The 21,936-nt window shown below is 40.6% G+C and overlaps 1 protein-coding gene across 3 annotated transcripts; it reads right to left on the bottom strand.

The window, feature by feature from the left end:
• Positions 1-484: 484 nt before the first annotated feature.
• NEMP1 (nuclear envelope integral membrane protein 1) lies at positions 485-20,300 on the bottom strand. 3 transcript variants are annotated; one of them, XM_030866571.2, is made up of 9 exons: positions 20,154-20,300; positions 12,870-12,994; positions 11,457-11,676; positions 10,013-10,085; positions 8,534-8,627; positions 7,947-8,061; positions 7,003-7,228; positions 5,714-5,887; positions 485-4,976 (listed from the first exon to the last, which is right to left on the bottom strand). In XM_030866571.2, the coding sequence occupies exons 1-9, from the start codon at positions 20,278-20,280 to the stop codon at positions 4,793-4,795; spliced, it is 1,338 nt and encodes a 445-aa protein (XP_030722431.1). In that variant the 5' UTR covers positions 20,281-20,300; the 3' UTR covers positions 485-4,792. The 3 variants fall into 3 exon arrangements, with proteins under 3 accessions (XP_030722431.1, XP_030722435.1, XP_060162412.1); XM_030866575.2 differs by having other exon boundaries at positions 5,714-5,837; positions 7,003-7,098; XM_060306429.1 differs by lacking the exon at positions 20,154-20,300 and adding an exon at positions 19,908-20,131.
• Between the last annotated feature and the right edge of the window lie 1,636 nt (positions 20,301-21,936).

The following is a 21,936-nucleotide window of genomic DNA, read 5'->3' as shown; positions in this document are numbered from 1 at the left end:
CTGCGCACCACAACTACTGAGCCTGCGCTCTAGAGCCCGCAAGCCACAACTACTGAAGCCCGTGCGCCTACAGCCCGTGCTCCACAACAAGAGAAGCCTCTGCAATGAGAAGCCCGCGCACTGCAATGAAGAGCAGCCCCTGCTCACCGCAACTAGAGAAAGCCTGTGCGCAGCAACGAAGACCCAACACAGACAAAAATAAATAAATTAAATAAATTTTTTTTTTTTAAGTACATGTTCAGGGCTTCCCTGGTGGCGCAGTGGTTGACAGTCCACCTGCCGATGCAGGGGACACGGATTCGTGCCCCGGTCCGGGAAGATCCCACGTGCCGCAGAGCGGCTGGGCCTGTGAGCCATGGCCGCTGGGCCTACGCGTCCGAAGCCTGTGCTCTGCAATGGGAGAGGCCCCAACAGTGAGAGGCCCGCGTACCGCAAAAAAAAAAAAAAGTACATGTTCATTAAGAGAAACCACTATATAGTCTATAAAACTTTATTAAAATTGGGATTACTTACAAACTTGTATAATAAAAATGAAAAAATATATAATAAGACGTCATTGTTTTTCCTTACAGGAAAGAGTGAAAATGAGACCCATGGCAAAGAGTCATCCCTGATCATTTTGTTGCTTTCAAACATTCATGAACTTATTTTAAATATAAATGACAAATCTTTTAAAATAACACTAAGGCATTACCCACAGGCTAAAACTTACCCAGTAACTCCCTATTTCACCATCAATTCTAGAAACTTGATAAAGGGAGGCAACTGCAGGCTGTAACAGTTCTAACACTCACCTTATGAGCTATCTATTATGTTAATAAGAAAAGAATGTTGTCCATGCTGTAGAAAATTTCGGAGAAGGTGGTTTCACCATTTTCAAGTTATTGTCAAGAGTGTGAAAAGGAAGATGAGACACATGGGCGGGGGGTATGGGAGACAAAAGCCCCAAATTTGGGGATACTGTGTGCCATCCCCTTCCCCACTAAAGCTGTGTGTTGACACTGGTGTGAATCCGCTTTGTTTATTCCCAGCAGTCTCTGGCTCCCATCATATAAGGCACCAAATTCCCTTTTCAAGGTAATAACTGTCTAGAATCCAACTCAATAGCAACTGAATCCATAAGCTAAGTTACCAAGAGATAGCCCCGGAACACCACAATTGCATAGGTTTCCCTAAAAATCAATTTCTGCTACATCAAAACATAAACAAAAGGTTTTAGGTGCATTTGCCTGTGCAATGGCTATTTTATGTTTATTACTTGGTTTCAGTGCCTATGTAACATGAAGGCATAATAAATCTGTCAAACTGTCCTCTCCTTGATTCAGATAAAATTCTTGGCATTTCAATATAGGTTATTATCTCTTATGTCAGACCCGAGTCCAAAGGAATACTAGAAGGACATTTAATTTCCTTTTCTCCTACTTCAACTTTCACTACTCAATTCAGAGAAAAGTTATGAGTACACAGCTAGGAACCATTTTTATGTAGGCATCCATCTGGGCCCATCATTTTTTCTGGAACAACAAAAAGATTGAGGGCAATTGCATAATCCATTCCCAAGCCTTTTATGGATATCAGGGCCTGGGGGAACTATCTGGCCTATTTGGGTCCTTTCATTCATCAACTCTCTATTGTATATGTAAAGTGGGGATTGGGTTGAAGGGAACACAGTCAATGAAGAGAAGGCTAGGCCCTAAAATGGGATGTATTAGCACAAAATGGAACACTGGGACTCAAAGTCTATCATCAGCAAAATCCCGTAACTAACATAAAGGTCATGAATTTGCGGGAAGAAGTAAACTAGTTTTGGTGGGATGAAGTGGCTGATAGGAATTTCTTATTAGAAGATATCAAAGTTGCTAAATTTTCCTTATTATCAGTCATTGGTTCCATGGGTCTTCTGAAAGTAATCTGAGTGGGAAAGTGAAGGGGAAATGTTTTAGGCCAGTTGGCTCTTGTATTCCCATTAATGGGAGTCATGCTCTACACAACTTGGTCAGACCCATTAGGGGCAATAGATTTCTGATGCTGATGGGACCCAGAGCCCTAGGGCCAATTTACAGCTTGATATTTGCCGAGCAAGATGCTGACATGGCAGCAGACGTAGCTCCAATGTCCAGCTCACTCCACAGTTATCCCTTCAATCCTTCTTGATGAGATCTGTCTGAGACGAGACTATGCTGAAACTGCAAGAGCTGTAACTGAAAATTAAGTGGGGGCTTCAAGTAGTGACTGAGCCAGCAGACTCAGTGGCCAAAAGGGAGACAAGAACAGCTCCTAAAAAAGGTTTACGAAGTCAAGCAATCTCCAGGCGCACAGAGGCTCTGAAGCATCTGGGGCAGAGCCACACAAGAAGACAGGGCAAGGACACAGCACACCAGAGGCACCGTCCTTCACTGTCTGAGAGCAGCTCTCATGCTGCAGGACCCATTGTCATTGCCACTGCCTACAGCTCAGTTCTCCAACTACCAGACAGGGAGTAATAAACTGAGTTTGATTTTACTCATCCCAAATTCAAACACAGTGAGAAAAACTCATCTTGAGATGGAAACTGTGTATCACAAGGGGTTTACTAAACAGAAAAAGACGAGAATCTTTCTCTACTTCACAATGCTTTCTTGCTGAAATAAAGACATGAGTCGGGAAAAGTCACACTGGAGGCAAGCAACCATGTCTCTAAGTAGTTATATGGGGAAGGCACCAAAGTCTCCAGGGAATCCTGAGACCATTTGTACAGCCGAATTATTCTTTCAAATCAGCTTAGGCTCCAACATGCTAAGTCTCGATTTCTATTAATGAGGCAAAAAATAGTAAATTTCAGCGGTCTTAACAGTTCTTTGTAGAGAGATAAAATGTTACCACGTACATAATTCACAAAGATAGAAAGGTTTCCTAATATAAAGCAACTTTAACCCATGGCATCTGTCCAAATACTGCTTATTTTTCACTTTCTGCTATATGTCTATCTGCTGCCAACTGAGGTAGTTGTCACTTTAGGACAGTTTAAAGCTGTGGGAAACACCGGCAGAAAAAAATCAACTGGTCACCTGGAGGGGAATCTCAGAACTGACATTTTGGAAGTCTGTAATGGAGTCCAGAACCTTTCAACATGATCTGTTAATGGCTGGTCTGAAGGAGTCATTACAGCTTTTTAAAAAATCATCTGCCTTCTCCATGATCATGGTTAAGCCAGTCAGTCCAATGCTGTGCTCCTGCCATCAGTGTCTATCTTCCTGAATAAAGTAATTATAGCTTTTTCCAAGGTACGAGGGTCACAAAGACAGAACCAAGCGAATGACAGAGACTTGGGAATTTGCTCCCTCATAAATGGCAATGCTTGTTTATAAGGGTACTTTGCAATGGCAAAAGAAAGTGAAACCAATGCCACTGTAATAAAAGGCAGCATGAACCTCTGGTCAGAAATGGAATTGCAAATAAGTACAATAAGTTCATAGAAAAGTGCATCTGCTCCTGATGGCTGAACAGGCACCCAGAGGCATAAGGATTATCTGGAGGTCTATCTCCTGACAATGCAAACTGCGGCAGCCACATAGCTACAATGTGTATATTGTATCAAGAACCTTCACAGATAGTTTTAGGCTCACAAATTAGCCAGACTTCCGGTGGGGAGGGATACAGGTGGTACAGAAAGGCTGAAAAGAATAGGTAGAATGGGTAGACAAAGGAAGGCAAGGGAAAAGGAGATAGTTTCTTGATCCCACAGCAATTCAAAGATATGTGACCCACTGACAGGAAAAATGGAGAACCTTAAAAAGCATTTAAATTCCCTAAATAAGATCACTCCTCCTAATCAGCAGAAACAATGCTATTATAAACCAAAGGGAAGAGAATATAAGAAATGAAACATGTATATACTTAATGAAACATGTATATACTTAAATGTATATACTTGTATATATAAACATGTATATACTGAAATGTATATACTTCAGAGGTGACGGAATAGACCCTTCCTGAAAGGGCAAATGGGGCAACGAGGACTTAGAAGGGAAGAATGCAAATCTATTTTTAAAATAGAATTGAAAGTTAAATATAATAAAAACCCCAACAGACCTCATCTACAGAAAGGCCTGCAGGCAGGACTTAGAATATCATAGGTGTGAGAACTAATCCAAAGCTCAGCACAACACTCCTCGGGCTTTAATGGATAATCCATATTAATAAATACGTAGGGGCCTACTGGGCTGGTCACTCTGGAGCACTTGCTGGCTCTGGAACGAGTTTGTCACATTTTTTTAAAATGTATTCACTTAAAAAACAAGACAGACAAATAATAATCTATTTTCCTCTTAAAACAGTTGAAACAAGGATTATGCTAAAGTCACTGAAATAAAAGCAGAAGTAAAAGAGGCTCAGATTTTTGGATTTGTCTCTGAAAGATGCAGCCTATAGTCTGAAAGCATTACTTCACATATAACAGTTATCACTTCTGAGTTTGAAATGCCACGACTGAATCAACTTTCAAAGAGGAGCTGGAATGCCATGCTAGCTGTGGCAATCCAGTTTCTTCGGAAATATAAAGGTGGGCCAAGAACTTAACCAATGGGACGTGTTGGGAAGCAGTCACTACTTTATCCACTCTGCTTCCTCGGGACCCCAGAGACCACCAAGACCATTTCCAGAGGGAGGTCTACTCAGGCCTCTAATTTCAGCGGGAGAATTTCAGCACTATCTCACTCAACTTCCAAGATTTGAGAAGCAATTGTGCAACACATGCAACCTGGACCATTGAGGTACCAAGCCAATCCACATAAAAATAACTGACGACCACCTAAGTCAAGAAGCTGTTCTGTTGTGTGATGGGGGGGTACCGAGAATCTAAGTCCTCCTCTTCAGAGGATGTTTCTTCATAGAGTTCATCCTGGGCAATAATGCTCTCTAACCCATATTCCTGCTCATGGACAGAAACCTCATTGGGTGTGAGGTGGAAAGATCCTTCCACAAAGTCAGCAAATCTGAAAAACAGAAGATAATACTCATTAGGAACCTGCCTTCTGTCCTGTTTTCTTTCAAAATAAGAGCAAACTGAAACCCTTGGTATGCTCTCAGCTCAAATTATATTGAGTCTAGCCAACACCCTTATCCTTACTCTGGCAGGTAAGTAGACTAAAGCAAGAAATAAGAAGAAAAGGAAAGCTGGGATCATAGGCCAACATCTCCTGCAACCCCATCCTGCTTAATAAGCACTTTTAGTTATGGAAGTTTAGTTACCCTTTTTAGTTATGGAAGTGCTAAAGTTCCTTTAGTCATCCGTAATCCTGATAAGATTAAGGGGCATTACACATTTATTTGTGTTTATGGCCCTATAAACTTTATGCCATCAGGATTCCAAATTGAAGCTTCACATGTTTCCAAATAAAAAGGATCCCCTCTCCTAAAAAAAAAAAAAAATTAAAAAAAAAAACACTCAAGAGAGCAGTGCAAAACTATCAAAGGGGAAACTTAATATGGTACTAAAGTCTTCTCATCTCAATGCTAAAATCAAAGCTAGAGTAAATAGTTCTTTGAGGAATCAGAAAACAGGCTACTGCTTAACATGTGATATGAGTACCTTTCTCTTGACTACTCCTAGATGAACAAGGAAAACAAAGCCACAAATACAAAATGATTACAGAAGCATAATCTCTGTTAAAACTGAAGGTCACAAGCACCCTGACAGACACTTGGCACTTCTGGCAAAGAGTTTATTTACCTTTTTGGAGACTGGATTCGAGAAACAGTCTTCCAAGCCGGGCAGTCTGGACTGTTGCAGTATTCTCTAAGCTTCTCTAAAGCCTTTCGGGTCTCTACCTCTCCTTGTATCCGATATTCTTCTTCTGTCAGAAGACGAGGGGGGACAGTCTTTTCTGTTGCATTACACATCTTTCTGTGCTCACCAAAATAACATCATGAATGATTAATCAGTAATCTACATCCACCCTTACGTCTAACTCCCTTCAGTGGGTCAAGCATACAGCAGAGACCCTGAGCATTAAGAGTCACTGCTCCCACCTTTCTTCTACAGACATCTTTAGTTATAATGTACCCTTGACATGTTAGACTATGAGTGACAAGTCAGAGTCGTCAATATTATTCAGTAATGTGAACAAATTCACTTATTTTCCAATAAGTGACAGACAAAATATTTATTTCCCAATAAATGGAAAAACCACAAGAAACGATGGCATAAGACTGTGGTTCATTAACTTGGTTCCCCCCGAACTGAAGGCATTACTTTGACTATCTGTAATAGAAAGAACATTGATAACCTCAGAACCTATGACCATTCCACAGTCACCATACAAAGTGACAACATGCTTTGAATTACATCTTAAACTAAGAACAGGACTCCCAGGGGGCTTCCCTGGTTGCGCAGTGGTTGAGAATCTGCCTGCCAGTGGAGGGGACACGGGTTCGAGCCCTGGCCTGGGAGGATCCCACGTGCCGTGGAGCAACTAGGCCCGTGAGCCACAACTACTGAGCCTGCGCGTCTGGAGCCTGTGCTCCACAACAAGAGAGGCCGCGATAGTGAGAGGCCTGCGCACCGCGATGAAGCGTAGCCCCTGCTCGCCACAACTAGAGAAAGCCCTCGCACAGAAACGAAGACCCAACACAGCCAAAAATAAATTAAAAAAAAAAAAAAAAAAAAAAGAATAGGACTCCCAGAGCAACCTGAGAGCCAGTGTGAAATAATCTGAAACCAGGTGACCTGAGGCATGCGGTATAAAAGTGATATACTTTGCATCACCTAGTGGTAACAAGGACACATGACACTTTACTAGATGTTTTTATTTTATATATAAAATAACCAGAATTTATAAATTCTATAAAAATGCCTACAGAGAATCTAAAAAGAAAGACTTGAAGGAAATAAAAGTGAAGCATAATACCATAAATTTGCATTAACAAAGAGGCTCCCAGGTCAACACCTCTGTCTCCTTTTGCAGCAACTGCATCCCACATTGCATGTTTCAATACAAAGTTACACTGCCTTTCAGTCACCTGTAGGTGATGTACAGCCAGTGAATAGGGTACTCCACGCTCTTAGTACACAGTGCAGTGATGATAATGGCAAGGGCAATGTGTGGTATCTGGATACTGGAATACATGAAACATAAGCCCATCAGCTGCAAGGTCCAAGTCAGCAGGTTGATACTTCGTTCATTCTCCAAGGGCCCATACTTGTAACAGACTGCAAAACTCATGAATCCAACTGCAAGGACATAGCCTATGAGAAGAGTTATCAGAAGACATTCTTTTTAATCTACAGTTGGTAAAAATAATCTGTGTGGGGAGCAGCAGTAAATTCACTATGTAGCGCCTAATGAACCAGGGAAATAGGTAAGATCTTTACTCAATTATTCACACTTTTTTCATTATTCATATATATTAATCTCTTTAAGCTTCTATCCTTTCTACTATCCTAAATTTATTTAATTCTCAAATGGAGAAGTAAACCTACATGTTGAACAACTCTAAAATAGTCTGTTTAAAAAACCTAATATATGAAAATCCAGATTAATCTGCTCTCAAAGGATAGATTAAGAGTTACTATCTTTATAACCAAAAGATTCTCGCTTTATAGATAAGGTTCACTGTAGAGTCCTTTACTTCTTAAGGTCCTCAAGTGTATTTAAAATATGATTATATTCATAAAGTCAATTTACGGCTTTTCAGAAAGATGCCTATTGTGTAAACAGAGACGTATTTATAAACACCAAGAAATTAAAGTCTTCTCCCTAGCAGCATCATTTTAATTTAAGAGAAGGTCACAACTGTATAGAGGGGTTAGAAATAAGTAAAGAACTATGATTCTTACAAGTTAACAAAATGGCATAGACTATTAAACTCCTGTAAGCAGTAAGCAAGCAACATCTTTTCATGATCAAATTAACTAAAACAGCCTATAAACATATAAAAAGTAAAGCAAAACCAACAACACTTACTTAAAAGATACTGCCAGTAACATCTCCAGATCTCTTGTAAATTTTTAAAAACTAGCTGAATGAGGTACAGAGAAAAGGACCAGCCTCCTACCAGGATGATGTAAATGGGACTTTTCTAAGAAAGAGTAGAAGTGAAAGCAAAAAGTTACAATGGGCTTTCCATACATAAAAGAAACAAAATAGAACTGTGATTTAAAAAAAAAAAAAATTCAACCTACTAAAAATGCACAAAACACATCTCTTAAAAAGATGTCCTTTATATTTTAAATGGTACAGTCTGCAAAGAAAACTGGGAAAATGAGATGCTAAATAACTTAAAAGCCTGGCTATATAATCTATGTAATTAACAAACAGGAAGAAGACTTTAATCATCCCCACTGTATACAGGATTTCAAATAAAAAGGGAGAGATTGTATGTAATGAGGCTGCAAGTTTCATCATGGAAAGTACCTTTCTGAATCAAGGAAAGAGTAGGACATTTACTTATCAGCCATCAATGCAAATTTTCAGTGCTGTAAGATTATCCAAAAACAATCCTTCAACTATCCAAGCTCATCCTAACTGCATGTGAGGATTCTGCTTCTTACCTTGGGCATAAACTTGGACAGCATAAAAATGATGATTAGTAAAGAGGTCACAATTCCCACACTCATCCCAGTGGAATAGTAGAAGATTTGACTTCTGCAGAGATAAAATTCATTTCATGACTACGTGTGTATTCATATATGGCACTGTTCAAACTAGACAACTAACCCAGCCAAAAGATAGAAAAAAGGTACATGGTGGGAGCAGGTATTTGCCCAACACTTCAGATGAGAAAACTGAAGAGACTAGTACAATGTAGTTGCTGCCAGATTATGAAGATTAGTATCAATAAGGGCCCCTCAAATATATCCCAGTAATAAACCTCTGCTTAGTCTCCCGCTCCCATCCCCAGTACCTCTCCCCAGGCAATTTCTAATGGGAATCTTTCTTCTGGGAACTGCACAGCTTCTCTAGGGAGAAGGAAGAGCCCCAGTAGACACTGGAAACTAGAACTGAACTGATTACCCAGAAGGATAAACCAAACACAGGGCACAGAACAGAGAGCTCCTCTTCCTCTTCTAGGTTCTTTCTACCAGATATCCGTCGCTCACTTTGAGTTTCTCTCAGGATCCCCAAAATAAGGAACAACTTCCACCAACCTTGCTCCAGTTGAACTTCAATTGGTAAGCTTTCATTCACTATTCCACAAATATTCTCCTTGTGTTCAAAGTTAATGTTAATTCTACCTTTGTTCAATGTTTGTTATCTATATGTTTTCTTTATATTTGTACATGTCTGTTTCATCTAGCTAGTAGGTTCCTAAAGGCAGGAAATGAGTAAGTGGTTGATATTTGTTTCTTTACTTCTGAACAGCATGAAACTCATCAACACACAGCCCTGTAAAAATGAGGGCTAAACATTTCTAACGGTGGAAAGGGTGGTGCTGTATTGGCTAAATCCCACACATGATGGGTAACCTAATGGGGGAATTTCATTATTACCAATCTTATTAATACAAGAAAATAATTATAACACATATTATTTTTTTAAATTATTGAAGCAGGCAATGGCCTAGCCATCCATAAAGGTCCTAGAAAAGGGAATGGCAGCACTTCAAGTCTTTATGATAAAAGTCAAGCAGGGTTGGACTTCCCTGGTGGTGCAGTGGTTAAGAATCTGCCTGCAAATGCAGGGGACATGGGTTTGAGCCCTGGTCTGGGAAGATCCCACATGCCACAGAGCAACTAAGCCTGTGCGCCACAACTACTGAGCCTGTGCTCTAGAGCCCGCGAGCCATGACTACTGAGCCCATGTGCCACAACTACTGAAGCCCACACGCCTAGAGCCCGTGCTCCGCAACAAGAGAAGCCACCACAGTGAGAAGCCCGCGCACTGCAACGAAGAGTAGCCCCCACTTGCCGCAACTAGAGAAAGCCCGTGCGCAGCAATGAAGACTCAACACAGCCAAGAATGAATTAAAAAAAAAGTCAAGCAGGGTAGGTCTGAGCCTCCTCATTCTGCCCGCTAGCCTTGGAACCTACCTGCTCAGCAAGTCACCACAAAAAAATAGAATAAGTCCAAGGAGAAAAATGAGGAAGAGTTTGGGGTCAAATCCTGAAATAAATAAAAGACTTCTGCTTAATATGGGAACAAAACAATTTAAGGCATTACAGAATAAAAGACAATGTTGGCATCATTGGTCAGCTAATAAAATATATGCAAACAGCCCACCTAAACAGCATTTTAAATTCCACACAAAGCCTGGGCACCCTTCCAAAGAGAAAGTATAATTAGGTCTCTGTCTAACCTGTACTTCCCTCAAGAGTTTATTTTTATTTTGGCTACTAAGCTAAGGCTAAAAGAAGCTAAGCTTTGCTTTTGATGGAGTCATAGTGCCATCAGCGCTTCATGCAGTCGCCCACAAGGGGTCTCCACCACTCTGGTTTTCGGGCCTTAAGTCACACACGCTCGGATTCAGATCAGCCCAGAACTTGGGGTCAGGGCCCTCTGCTGTTCTCTAACTGTTGGTCTCTGCTTGACCAACACCACCGCCTACTTCTCTTCGCTACACAAGCATTGTGTTGGAAAAGCCTATACTCAAAACACATCTCACCCAGGACCAGGGGGCCCAAGCATAGACCCCTTACTGGCATACCAGACACTCCCACAGCTTTCACATTCAAGAGCTCTTGAGTCTAGGGGAAGTCCACAAACAGAAGAGTGAGAGGGATCAGTAAATGCAAAAGGAACACCAAAAAACAGGCTGATCCTGTTCAACCAAAGAACTGTGGAACCCTAGGACAGTTGGAAGGGCACAATGTATTTCGTAGCAAAACCCAGGAACATTTCTACTACTTAAAACATTACTCTCCTAAGACAGTAGTTACCAAGGAGAGATCAAAAGTCACAGAGAATCCAAGAGGATAATGGTCCACCTCTTCTGTGAAGCTTTCTCAGACACATTCAGAGAAGGGAAAACTCCCAATTAGACTGAATAAGCCTGAAACTGCAGTGATCTTCATATTTATTTATGGTTCTACATATATTCTTTTGTTTGTGAGGTATTCAGTTCTACCCTTCTTTAGTTTTTATTGTTAACCATTCATGTCTTCAAATGTAGACCTGTACATTTCAAGACATCTATCTTTGTCTATAAGTGCCCAGAAGACAAGGAATACATCTATCTTACTCTGAAGAATACTAGGCATATCAGCTCAGAGCCATTGGAAGTATTAGAAATACAAGTCTTCACAATTCCAGGTAAGGAAGTACTCAGAATGACTTATGGTAAAGTCTCAAATCTAGGCTTAAAGGGTTTTATGAAGGGTGGAGGCTCTCTGAACTGTTTGGAGCAGTGGTATATTCAGGTTATAATCAGAACCAAAATGGAGCTGTCTTGGGCTGACTTTTCTCACTAATTACATCCTCGAAAGCTCAGTCCCTTCTCACCAGAGAATCCATCAGAAAAACAGAGGTAAGACTTACTCCGGGTCACAGTGACACTGTACTTGGTGTCTTCCTCTATAATCTCAACTTTGAGGCAGGTTTTTGTGCTGTATAGACCCACGTTAACATAGGTGTCATTCAATTTCTCTTTTAAAAAGGAGGAAAAAAAGTTCCAGATACTAAACTGCTCTAGCTCCTTCAATTTCTCCTCATTCTCCACCTGGGTGACTCGGACCAGTTTGGAACTATTTACCCGAATCTGTAACACAAGTAAAATCAGGATGAGAAAGAAGAAAGTAGGAATTTAAAATTTTCACAAATATAATTTAAAAAAAAAAAAAACCTTTAGAGTAAATAACTAAATCAATAATGGCACCAGCTTTCCACAGGCTTATGAGAAATACAGAGATACAGCAGCTAAAAGATAACTGGGCAAATAACACTGTACATGGTACAGAGAGGCAGCTGTTAGAATGTTTTATTGTTAACATGATCTGAATCTAGTATTAGGCCAGAACATAGGGGGAAAAAAAAGACTTCCAAGCTGAAAGAGTTACCAATACAGCTATTTATGAGAGATCATGCAAAGCAAGGGTCTAGAATATTAAGAAAACTGCCAGGCATAAACAGCACCAAAAATGTTTCCCATAATGACAAGCTGAAAAGTTCAACCCTTTGTCACAAATCACTGATTATGGGTAAATGTTGGTTATAATGTGCTCCAGATGGAATATGATCTTTATATCAGACAAAGAAAAAAGAGAATTTTTTTTAAAAACCCACGAGCCCACCTTATGTTTTTGATGTGAACAAATCCCTTATCAGTAACTATGCTTATAGCAGCAGAAACATTTCCAAGGACTCATTTTGTTCAATCATTACAGCCAGACACTCTGGCTCAACAGTGTTATGAAATAAATGAGACCAAAGTCATTCTATCAAGGGGAAACTTCAGCTCAGGCATTTATGCAACACCTTGTGTAGAATCAAAATAGAATAGGAGCAGCAAGGCGAGAGTTTACATCCTGATAGGCACGCAGCAGTGTCCAGCCCAAAGAAGGCCTAAGACCTTTAAAAAGAAAGAGAGGTCTATATGTGTGTGTCTGTGTCTCTGTGAGTGTAAAAGGAGTGAGGGGAAGAGAAGGAAGTACTCTCTTGGGGAAAAGGAGGAAGGAAGTTTATCTCAGGCCACTTAAAGAAACAGAGAGAGAAACACAAAATAGGCATAAATGCTTTACTGATGAAAACACTGATGAGATTAAGAATAATCATAATCTTATCAAGGTTGTTAATTTTACACACACACACACACACACACACACACACACACACATATATATATATATTTTTTAACTGCATGTGAGAAGGGAAGAAAGTGTCAATGTACTCACTAATCACAGACAGACAGATATTCACAGAAACTGCCCCTGCCAGGAGCCTCCAAATCATTACCTGTATCTGTGTCCATATATCATGCCACTTCGGGATAAGCACATTTTTATAACAGGATTGTTGACTGGTATTCATATAATAAACTTTGGATTCCTGAAGCATGACCACATTTAAATCAATTCCGGCTTTATGCAAAGAAAGAAAATAATTAAGTATAATAACAGAACAAGCTAGTAACTATAACTCATTTCATAAAAAGAATTAAACTGACCACTTTCTTAAAGCTGGGGTTAAAAATATCAGCGACTAAGACACGAAGAAGAAAACTGAGATGAGAGAAGAAATAAGGCAGTCTTATTCCTGCCAAATGTAATTAGTTAAATATTACAAATAGTCACTAATCCAGGATAAGTAATAATAAAAGCCACTATTACGTGTTTATTAAGACAGACAGTATATTGTCTGTCTCATTTAACCCTCCCAGCAATGCTGTGAGGTTGGCACTCTCATAACCCCCATTTTACAAATGAGGAAACTGATGCTTAGGAAAGATTAAGTAATTTGTCCAAAGTCACACAGCTAGTAAACAGCTAAACTGACATTCACACCCAGGTCCTGTTTCTCTTATAAAGGCATAGCTAAAGTAACCCCATCTGGTGACTTTCTCTATCCATATCCTGAGTAGGATGAACAGAATTAGCAACACTTTTTGTATTTAGAGTACTTTAAGCAGATACTAAAAGACTGCAAAGTTGCTTTTTTCCAGCTGTTTTGTTTCATTCAAGTTTTAAGAGCAGCCAATGAACATATGCAGTCCCTCTGATTTTACCAAAACAGATCTCCCCTGAGGAATTTATATTCAATCTCAGCTAATTTAAGGTTTACAAGTGACCATTATCATATCTTCCCACCCAAGTTTGCACAAGTTACCTTCTTCACCACAAAACATTTCAATATCTTCTTCCTTGCTCTACACTGTACTTACCAACTCATTTAGTGCTACTCTCAGGGGAAATTTAGTTAACTCTTTGGTTCTTAGTATAAAGGTGGGTAGATTTAAATAAACAAAACACCCCAAAACACAAAAACCTCAAACAAACCTTACAAAGCCAAAGTTACACACACAAAAAAGGTAATGACACCCATCAGTTCAAAATGGTTTTAGAGTGAAGCGCAGACTAATTTTGAAGTTAAAGTCGGTCTTAAACCTAAATATTGGGCTTCCCTGGTGGCGCAGTGGTTGAGAGCCCGCCTGCCGATGCAGGGGACGCGGGTTCGTGCCCCGGTCCGGGAAGATCCCACATGCCGCGGAGCAGCTGGGCCCGTGAGCCATGGCCGCTGAGCCTGCGCGTCTGGAGCCTGTGCTCCACAACGGGAGAGGCCACAACAGTGAGAGGCCCGCGTACAGCAAAACAAACAAAAAAACAAAACAAACAAACAAACCTTAATATTAAGAACGAAAACTAAAAAACTCTTAGAAGAAGAAAACAGGTGTGTAAACCTTTGTGACCTTGGATTTGACAATGGTTTCAAAAATTTTAAACTTTTGTGTTTCAATGGCCACTATCAAGAAAGTGAAAAGATGACCCACAAAGTGGGAGGAAATACTTGCAAATCATATATCTGATAAGGGTCTAATATCCAGAATATATAAAGAACTACTACAATTCAACAATAAAAAGAGAAATAACCCAATGTTTAGAATGCATAAAGGATTTGAATAGACATTTCTCCAAAGAAGATACACAAATGGCCAATAAGCACAATGAAAAGAGATTCAACATCATTAGCTATTATGGAAATGCAAGTCAAAACCACAATGAAATACCACTTCACATTCATTAGGATGGCTCTAATCAAAAAGAGGACAATAACCACGTGTTGGCAAGGATATGCAGAAACTGGAACCCTCACACATTGCTGGTGGGAATGTAAAATGGTACAGTCTCTCTGGAAAACAGCTTGGCAGTTCCTCAAAAACTAAAACACAATTATTACATGACACAGCAATTCCACTCCTATGTATACACCCAAGAGAAGTGAAAACATGTTCACACCGAAACCTGTACACAAATGTTCACTGCAGCAATATCCATAATAACCAAAAAGTGGAAACACCCCAAATGTCCATCAGCTGATCAACGGATAAGCAAAATGTGGTATTATTGATACAATGGAATATTATTCAGCCATAAAAGTACTGATACATACTACAACATGAACCTTAAAAACTTTTTGTTGAATGAAAGCCAGTCAAGAAAAAGTCCACATATTAAATGATTCCATTTATATAAATATCCAGAATAAGCAAAGGTGCAGAAAGTAGATTAGTGGTCGTCAGGGGCTAGGAGGAGAAGGGAATGGGGAGAGACCTTTAAGGGGTATGGGGCCTCATTTTGGAGTAATAAAAATATTCTGGGGATGCCTGGTGCTGCAGTAGTTAAGAATCCACCTGCCAATGCAGGGGACACAGGTTCGAGCCCTGGTCCTGGAAGATCCCACATGCCGTGGAGCAACTAAGCCCGTGTGCCACAACTACTGAGCCTGTGCTCTAGAGCCCACGAGCCACAACTGCTGAGCCCGCGTGCCACAACTACCGAAGCCTGCGCACCTAGAGCCCATGCTCCGCAACGAGAAGCCTCCACAATAAGCCCTCGCACCGCAACAGAGAGCAGCCCCCACTCGCAGCAACTAGAGAAAGTCCATGCACAGCAACGGAAGACCCAACGCAGCCAATAAATAAATAAATAAAATCTATTAAAAAAAATTCTGTAATTAGTCAGTGGTGATGGTTGCACAATACTGTGAATACAGCTGCCCCATGAACAACCATGGTTAGGGATGCCACCTCTCTGCTCAGTCAAAAATCAGCGTATAACTTTAGTTAGCCCTCTAGATCCACAGTTCCGCATCTGTGGATTCAACCAACCAAAGATCAGGTAGTACTATAGTATGTATTTATTGAAAATAAAAATCCACGTATAAGTGGACCCATGCAATTCAAATCTGTGTTGTTCAAGGATCAACTGTATACGGAAGACCAATGAAAGGGTGGATTTTATGGTATGTGAATTATATCTCAATATTTTAAAATTCAGTCTTGATATTGCAGGGGAGGAAAAGTTTTCCTTGACCGCCTTGGGTCCCTGGCTGGGTCCAAAAATTAAACTGACAAAGACATATTAACAGGAGAAAATCATACAAATTTATTTCATATCTTTTATGTGACATGAAAACCTCTAAGGAAATAAAGATCCAAAGAAACAGACCCACGTACTTTTATGCTAGGTTTGACGAAAAGTGGACATTTGCAGAGGAACGATAGGTTGAGTATGAGGTAAGTGTAGTAGAGTGGGGGAAACTGAGCAAGGCCTGTTTATTAGGATTCTTCTTCATGCCCCTTTGTCTTCGAAGACAAGGATGCTCCTTTCCTCCAGGTATAGGGAGGACACCTCTCACATGAGGATTTCATGGCCTATTTCAAGGAAGGAGGGCAAAGTGCGGGAGGTCAGAGTGACTTTTCGGCTTTGCTGTTTTCTCAAACTCCCTCAGCTTAAAATATTCAATATGCCAAGGTGCCATATTTTGGAGTAGTATGTCCTGAACCTCATCTATCAATCTCTCACTAGGGTTTAATTCAATAGTAATTTGGATTTCCTCCAAGCCTATTTTTCATAAAATGAAACCCTTTCAAAATCCTATTGACATTTGTTTCACTAGCAAGCCCAAATATACTGAAAGAACACCCACTCACAAATATGGATCAAGAGTTTATTTTCTTCTGGAGACTGTAAGAGAGTAAGATTATGTAAAGCTTAAAACTGTGTATTTACAAATAAATTTTAAAAAACCTAAGAGTCACACTTTATTAACTCCTTTCTCCCACAGCACCAAGTAATATAACACAACATCTCTTTAAGCCCATTATTATTTTCAAGAGGGTAGTAAGATACAAATAATATGTCAATAGCACAGGAGATTTGAAAAATTTAATGCCAAGAAAAGACATCAGTATTTTTAAACCAATTTTAAAATTCTTCAATGTCATTTTCCTAAAGGAATAAAATTTTTATAAAAAGCAACATTTTGGGGGTAATTCCCTGGCGGTCCAGTGGTTAGGACTCCCGTGCTTCCACTGTAGGGGGCGCAGGTTCTATCCCTGGTCAGGGAACTAAGATCCCACGGACAAATAAATAAATAATTTAACAAGCAACATCTTCTTAAACCTTCCTTTACCCAAGTTCCACACCATTCAAAGGAAAGCACTGTAAATAAACAAACAAACCTCTCTAACACCAATCTCCTACAGAAATCAGCACCTTGGCCAGCCATATCTTTGGAAATTCATTGAGAGGGAAAACACACCAAATCAGCCTAAGGGGATAATCTGTGCAAACAATCACCACTCCAGCTATAGCTTAAATTATTAGAAAAACATAGAACTACACCAATTACCTTCAATATATACAAGCTGTCAAAATGCTCATGTTACAATCTTGTGCTTCCCATAGCAAAAGGACATACACAACACTTTCCTTCCCCTCCCCAAAGTGAGTTAGCCAGCATGTTAAAAAGCACAATAAATTAAACATTTAAAAAATGCCTTTGAGCCCAAAGATCTAGTTCTTCTTGGAAAATGCCTCCTTGGAATTTAGTGAATCACAACTTGCTTATTGTATTTACCCATAAACCAGCTACTTAAAAGTTAGTAACTTCGTATTTACTTATAATTCATCAATCAACAACACTGATCATTTAACATCTACTGGTAGAAGGTAATGAAAATGATTCATAGTATGTGAGGACCAGAAAAGACCCTAAAAATTTATGAAAAATCACCTCTTCTAATTCTTAAATAGCCTCTATTCATTTCTGTCAAGAGGTAATCCAGTTCATACTTAAAAGCATCTTAAAATGCTCCTTAAAAACTAGCATCTTAAATTAGTGGGCTTAGCAAAGGATTATTCAATGTGATGCTGGCACAACTGACTGGTTATTTGGAAAATAAAATCTACCTAGATACTCACCTCACACCAAATACTAACATTAACCGCTGATTAAAAAGTAAAATGAAAAATAATTAAATTGTACCACAAAATATACATATACAAAAATTTAATTTTGGAGGAATCTTCAAGTACAAAAGCAATGGAAATAAATCTAAAGAATAAAATCAAGTGATCACATAAAAAATATAAATCTTCTATTTAAAAAGATAAAGGGGGCAAATTAAAGTTCTGTAATAAATACATTATAAAAAATACATCCTTAAAATATTAAAAAGTTCATCAACTGATTTTAAAAGTACACAAACATCCCAATAAACAGTAATCACAATAAATAGGCCAAGAGCAAAGGACACACTCTCCAAAAAATGTAAACTCTAAACAGAAAATTAAATAACTAATTAATATTTGAAAGATGCTTCCTCACAAATAATGCAAGAAATGCAAAGTAAATTAAGATGCCACTTTCAATCTATCAAATTAGCAAAGGTGTTTCTGTCTGGAATATCCAATGCTGGCAAGGGAATGGGTCACAAGCAAATATAGCTGATAATCGTATAAACCGGCACACCTTTTCAGAAAAATATTTTAGCAAGATGTTTCAAGGGTCTTAAATATATTTTCACTTTTGATTGAATAACTCCATTTCTGAGAATCTATCCTAAAAAAAAAAAAATCTGTCCACAGGATGAAACTAAAAATAACATTTATGAAGAATTTTAAATGACATAGGAAAATGTTTATGCTACAAAACCATATGAGAAAACTATCTCTGGCAGCAACTGGTGGCCTCCAGGGAAGAGAACTGAAGTGCTGACAAGTTTATGAATATATTATCAATTCAAAAAAAAATTTTAATTAAAAACACGTGGAAACAGACCAGAAGAAAGCGTGCTTTAACGGACTGCCTCTGAATGGAAAAAACAGTAAGTGATTTTTCTACTTCCTTATACTTAATTGTACTTGCCAAATGGTCTAAAAGAACTCCCTGCCTTTTGAAGTACTCCATTCTCTCTTTAGGTAGATCCCACTTTTAGAAAGTTCTACTCTATTACATGATTGTCTCCTTGTAGCTGCCACCTACATGATCTATTAGGCCACAAAGAACACGTATCCCAAGTTTACCCTTCTCCAAGCCAAAAAGTCCCCATTCCTCTCCTTATTAAAGAAACTTTGAGCCTGCTGATTGAGCACGGACTACGTGGGAGCATTTTGATATAAATATTCTCTTTCATTTCCACAATACACAGCCTCTAAGGTTAAACATCTGGTCAAAGTTCATTCAGATCATATGTAGCCCTTCAAATGTTACTCTGGGCCCTGCCCCTGGAAAAGTACCTTCTTGGTTACCTATTCCCCTCTCCCTATAAAAACCGTTTCAGAAGGACGCTGCAGTTTGAAACTAGTTCTATGGATCCTGAGATAACCTTAAAGCTGCAGCTAAGGATAATCATAAGTGACAGCAAGAGATAGGCAGCAAACGACGGAAAGGTGAGAGAGCATATGTGTTTACAAGATACGATTCTCCTTAGCCCCATGAGTCTCTACTCCCTCCAGTGGAAGCTTGGAAACATCGCTTATCTTTCTGTTGTGCACTTAACAAGGGTAGAAGGAGGTTTTTTTTTACAAACACAGTCTAGGTTTTCTGAATTAGAGCGTTAAAGGAAAACAATTTCATCCCAGTCCAGAGCCAATTATGCAGTAGCAGGCATCAAGAAAGTCTGCTTGAGGAATGAATAAATTTCCAAAAGAAAACTACTCGATACTGACTAGCGTTTTTGGAAACGGGAATTTAACGGCTCCAGGTCGGTTCTATAGGGCCGGTTGGAGCCAGGATCTTACAAAGGCGTAAGATACTGAAAGAGCTCACTGCATTTCAGTGAACTATAATTATCTGTTCAGCCACCCATGCCGAGTCCTGACAGCATACGCTCAGGTGTTGCTAATTTTCTGAATGAACGGTATGCTCCCTTCCCAGTGGCAGCTCTGCCTGTCCATTCGGTCCTCGGGTCACCTTCCTTTGAACAACAACAACAACAAAAAATCCAGGAGGCCCATGCAGCAGGATGCAGCCCCCAGGACCGCTTCTCACCCAATGCAGGCCTCCCCGTCTCCGCCAAAAAGGCTTCAAGCTCCTCCCCACTCTGGGTAGCTCCCGCAGGCCACCCCAGGGCCCTGGTCCCTCAGTGCCGGCGCCCGTTCGCCAAGGATGAAGCTTCTTCCTTCGCACCACGCCCGCGCCCGTCAGAATAACGGCCCACGCCCTGGGGACGCTCCCCACTTTTCTAAATATAACCCCTCGGTACCCGCTCCCTCGGCTGCTGCTGCCGGGCGGTACCTGAGCCGCAGACCAAGCAGCCGGAGAGGACCAGGAGCAGTCGCACTGCACCACCGCCCCCGGCCCCCCAGCTCCAGGGCCCGGCACCAACTGCAGATAAGACCGCCACTTTCATTCCTCCCGCCATGGTCTCCTCACGCCACCTCCTCCTCACGTGCCCCTCCCCAGCAACTAACCCGGAACTGGCAGGGCCAGCAGCCTATCCGCTACAAGACCCGCCCCCACCAACCAATCGGACGGGCGAGGCTTCGAGCCTTCAGTCCTTTATGGACCCTATAGTCCCGCCTCTTAGCAACTGATGCGCGAGGGCGGAAAGAAGCAGCTTTCAGCCTATTAGAAAACTGATTCTCATATTAGCAATGGCGACAGGAAGATCCCACCCCTTAACAACATGCTTCCGTCTCCAGTTTATTTACAACTGGCGCGATTGATGGTAAGCTTAACCAATAGAAAATCAAATTTTTTCGGTGCGCGGGCCTCTCACTGTTGTGGCCTCTCCCACTGCGGAGCACAGGCTCCGGACGCGCAGGCTTAGTGGCCATGCCTCACGAGCCCAGCCGCTCCGCGGCACGTCATCTTCTTGGATCGGGGCACGAATCCCTATCCCCTGCATTGGCAGACGGACTCTCAACCACTGCGCCACCAGGGAAGCCCCGGAGTTAACTCTTTTTTACCAAACTTGATATTTCCATCGAAATTGGCTCAGGTTCCCTCTGTTTCCTTTCTTTCTTTTCACCACGATCTTGTCACTGCGGGAAACTTAAGACATTGTGTCCTCCAAAATCCTAAATGATTTAGAAGGGAAGTGACAGAAAGTTGTGTTGACAGTTTTATAAGGAATAAACATTAACGTTTAAAAATGTGGTCATACGGGGCTTCCCTGGTGGCGCAGTGGTTGAGAATCTGCCCGCCAATGCAGGAAACACAGGTTTGAGCCCTGCTCTGGGAAGATCCCACATGCCGCGGAGCAACTAGGCCCGTGAGCCACAACTACTGAGCCTGCGCGTCTGGAGCTGTGCCCCGCAACAAGAGCGGCCGCGACAGTGAAAGGCCCTCGTACCGCGATGAAGAGTGGCCCCCGCTTGCCGCAACTAGAGAAAGCCCTTGCACAGAAACGAAGACCCAACACAGCCAAAAATAAATAAATAAATAAATAAATAAATAAAAAGCAGTTTCTTTAAAAAAAAAACAAGAGTAGCCCCCGCTTGCCGCAATTAGAGAAAGCCCCCGCAGCAACGAAGACCCAACACAGACAAAATAAATTAATTTTAAAATGTGGTCATAGGGTAGTTTTTGTTGGAAGCAAAATGCATGTGAATATTAAGAGAAACTTTTTTATTCCTCACAACATCCTGTGAGATAAATAGCTTCATTTATGAAGAAGCCAAGGCTAAGACAGGCAAAGGAACCTGCCTAAGATTGCATAATTCGTTGGGCTGGGCTGTGGTTCCAACCCAAGTCTTACCCCAAAGCCTGGGTTCTTTCTGTGCATCAGGCGCTTCCCATTAAATGATTTACACAGTGAGGGCCTAGCAGAATGCCTAGCACATAGCAGGTGTTCAGTAAATGTTAGTCGAAATTGAAGCATCTTATTTTTTAGAGGATCTGATAGTGGTGGTTAGGAATACTAGAGATAATGGAGGCTAGTGAGTTAAGGGGGAAGTCATGGAAGGAGGTAACTGCTGGGGAAGGTTCAAGCTTTCAAAACAAAGGATTTTTTTAAGAGTCAAAATGGGGCTGAGCCATAGGCAAGAGAAGAAATTTCATCCTCAGAAAAGTCAAG

This window comes from Globicephala melas, chromosome 10 (assembly GCF_963455315.2).
Source record: "Globicephala melas chromosome 10, mGloMel1.2, whole genome shotgun sequence".
Taxonomy (NCBI): Eukaryota; Metazoa; Chordata; class Mammalia; order Artiodactyla; family Delphinidae; genus Globicephala; species Globicephala melas.
This window is presented reverse-complemented; position numbering and strand designations above follow the sequence as displayed.

Excerpts from the sequence above, each read along its gene's own strand:
- NEMP1 (XM_030866571.2), bottom strand. The coding sequence starts at position 20,280 with ATGGCGGGAGGAATGAAAGTGGCGGTCTTATCTGCAGTTGGTGCCGGG. Across the intron at positions 11,677-12,869 it reads ATATATGGACACAGATACAG|ATTCGGGTAAATAGTTCCAA; the intron begins GTAATGATTTGG and ends CTTGTGTTACAG. Across the intron at positions 8,628-10,012 it reads TGTGGTGACTTGCTGAGCAG|AAGTCAAATCTTCTACTATT; the intron begins GTAGGTTCCAAG and ends TTATCTCTGCAG.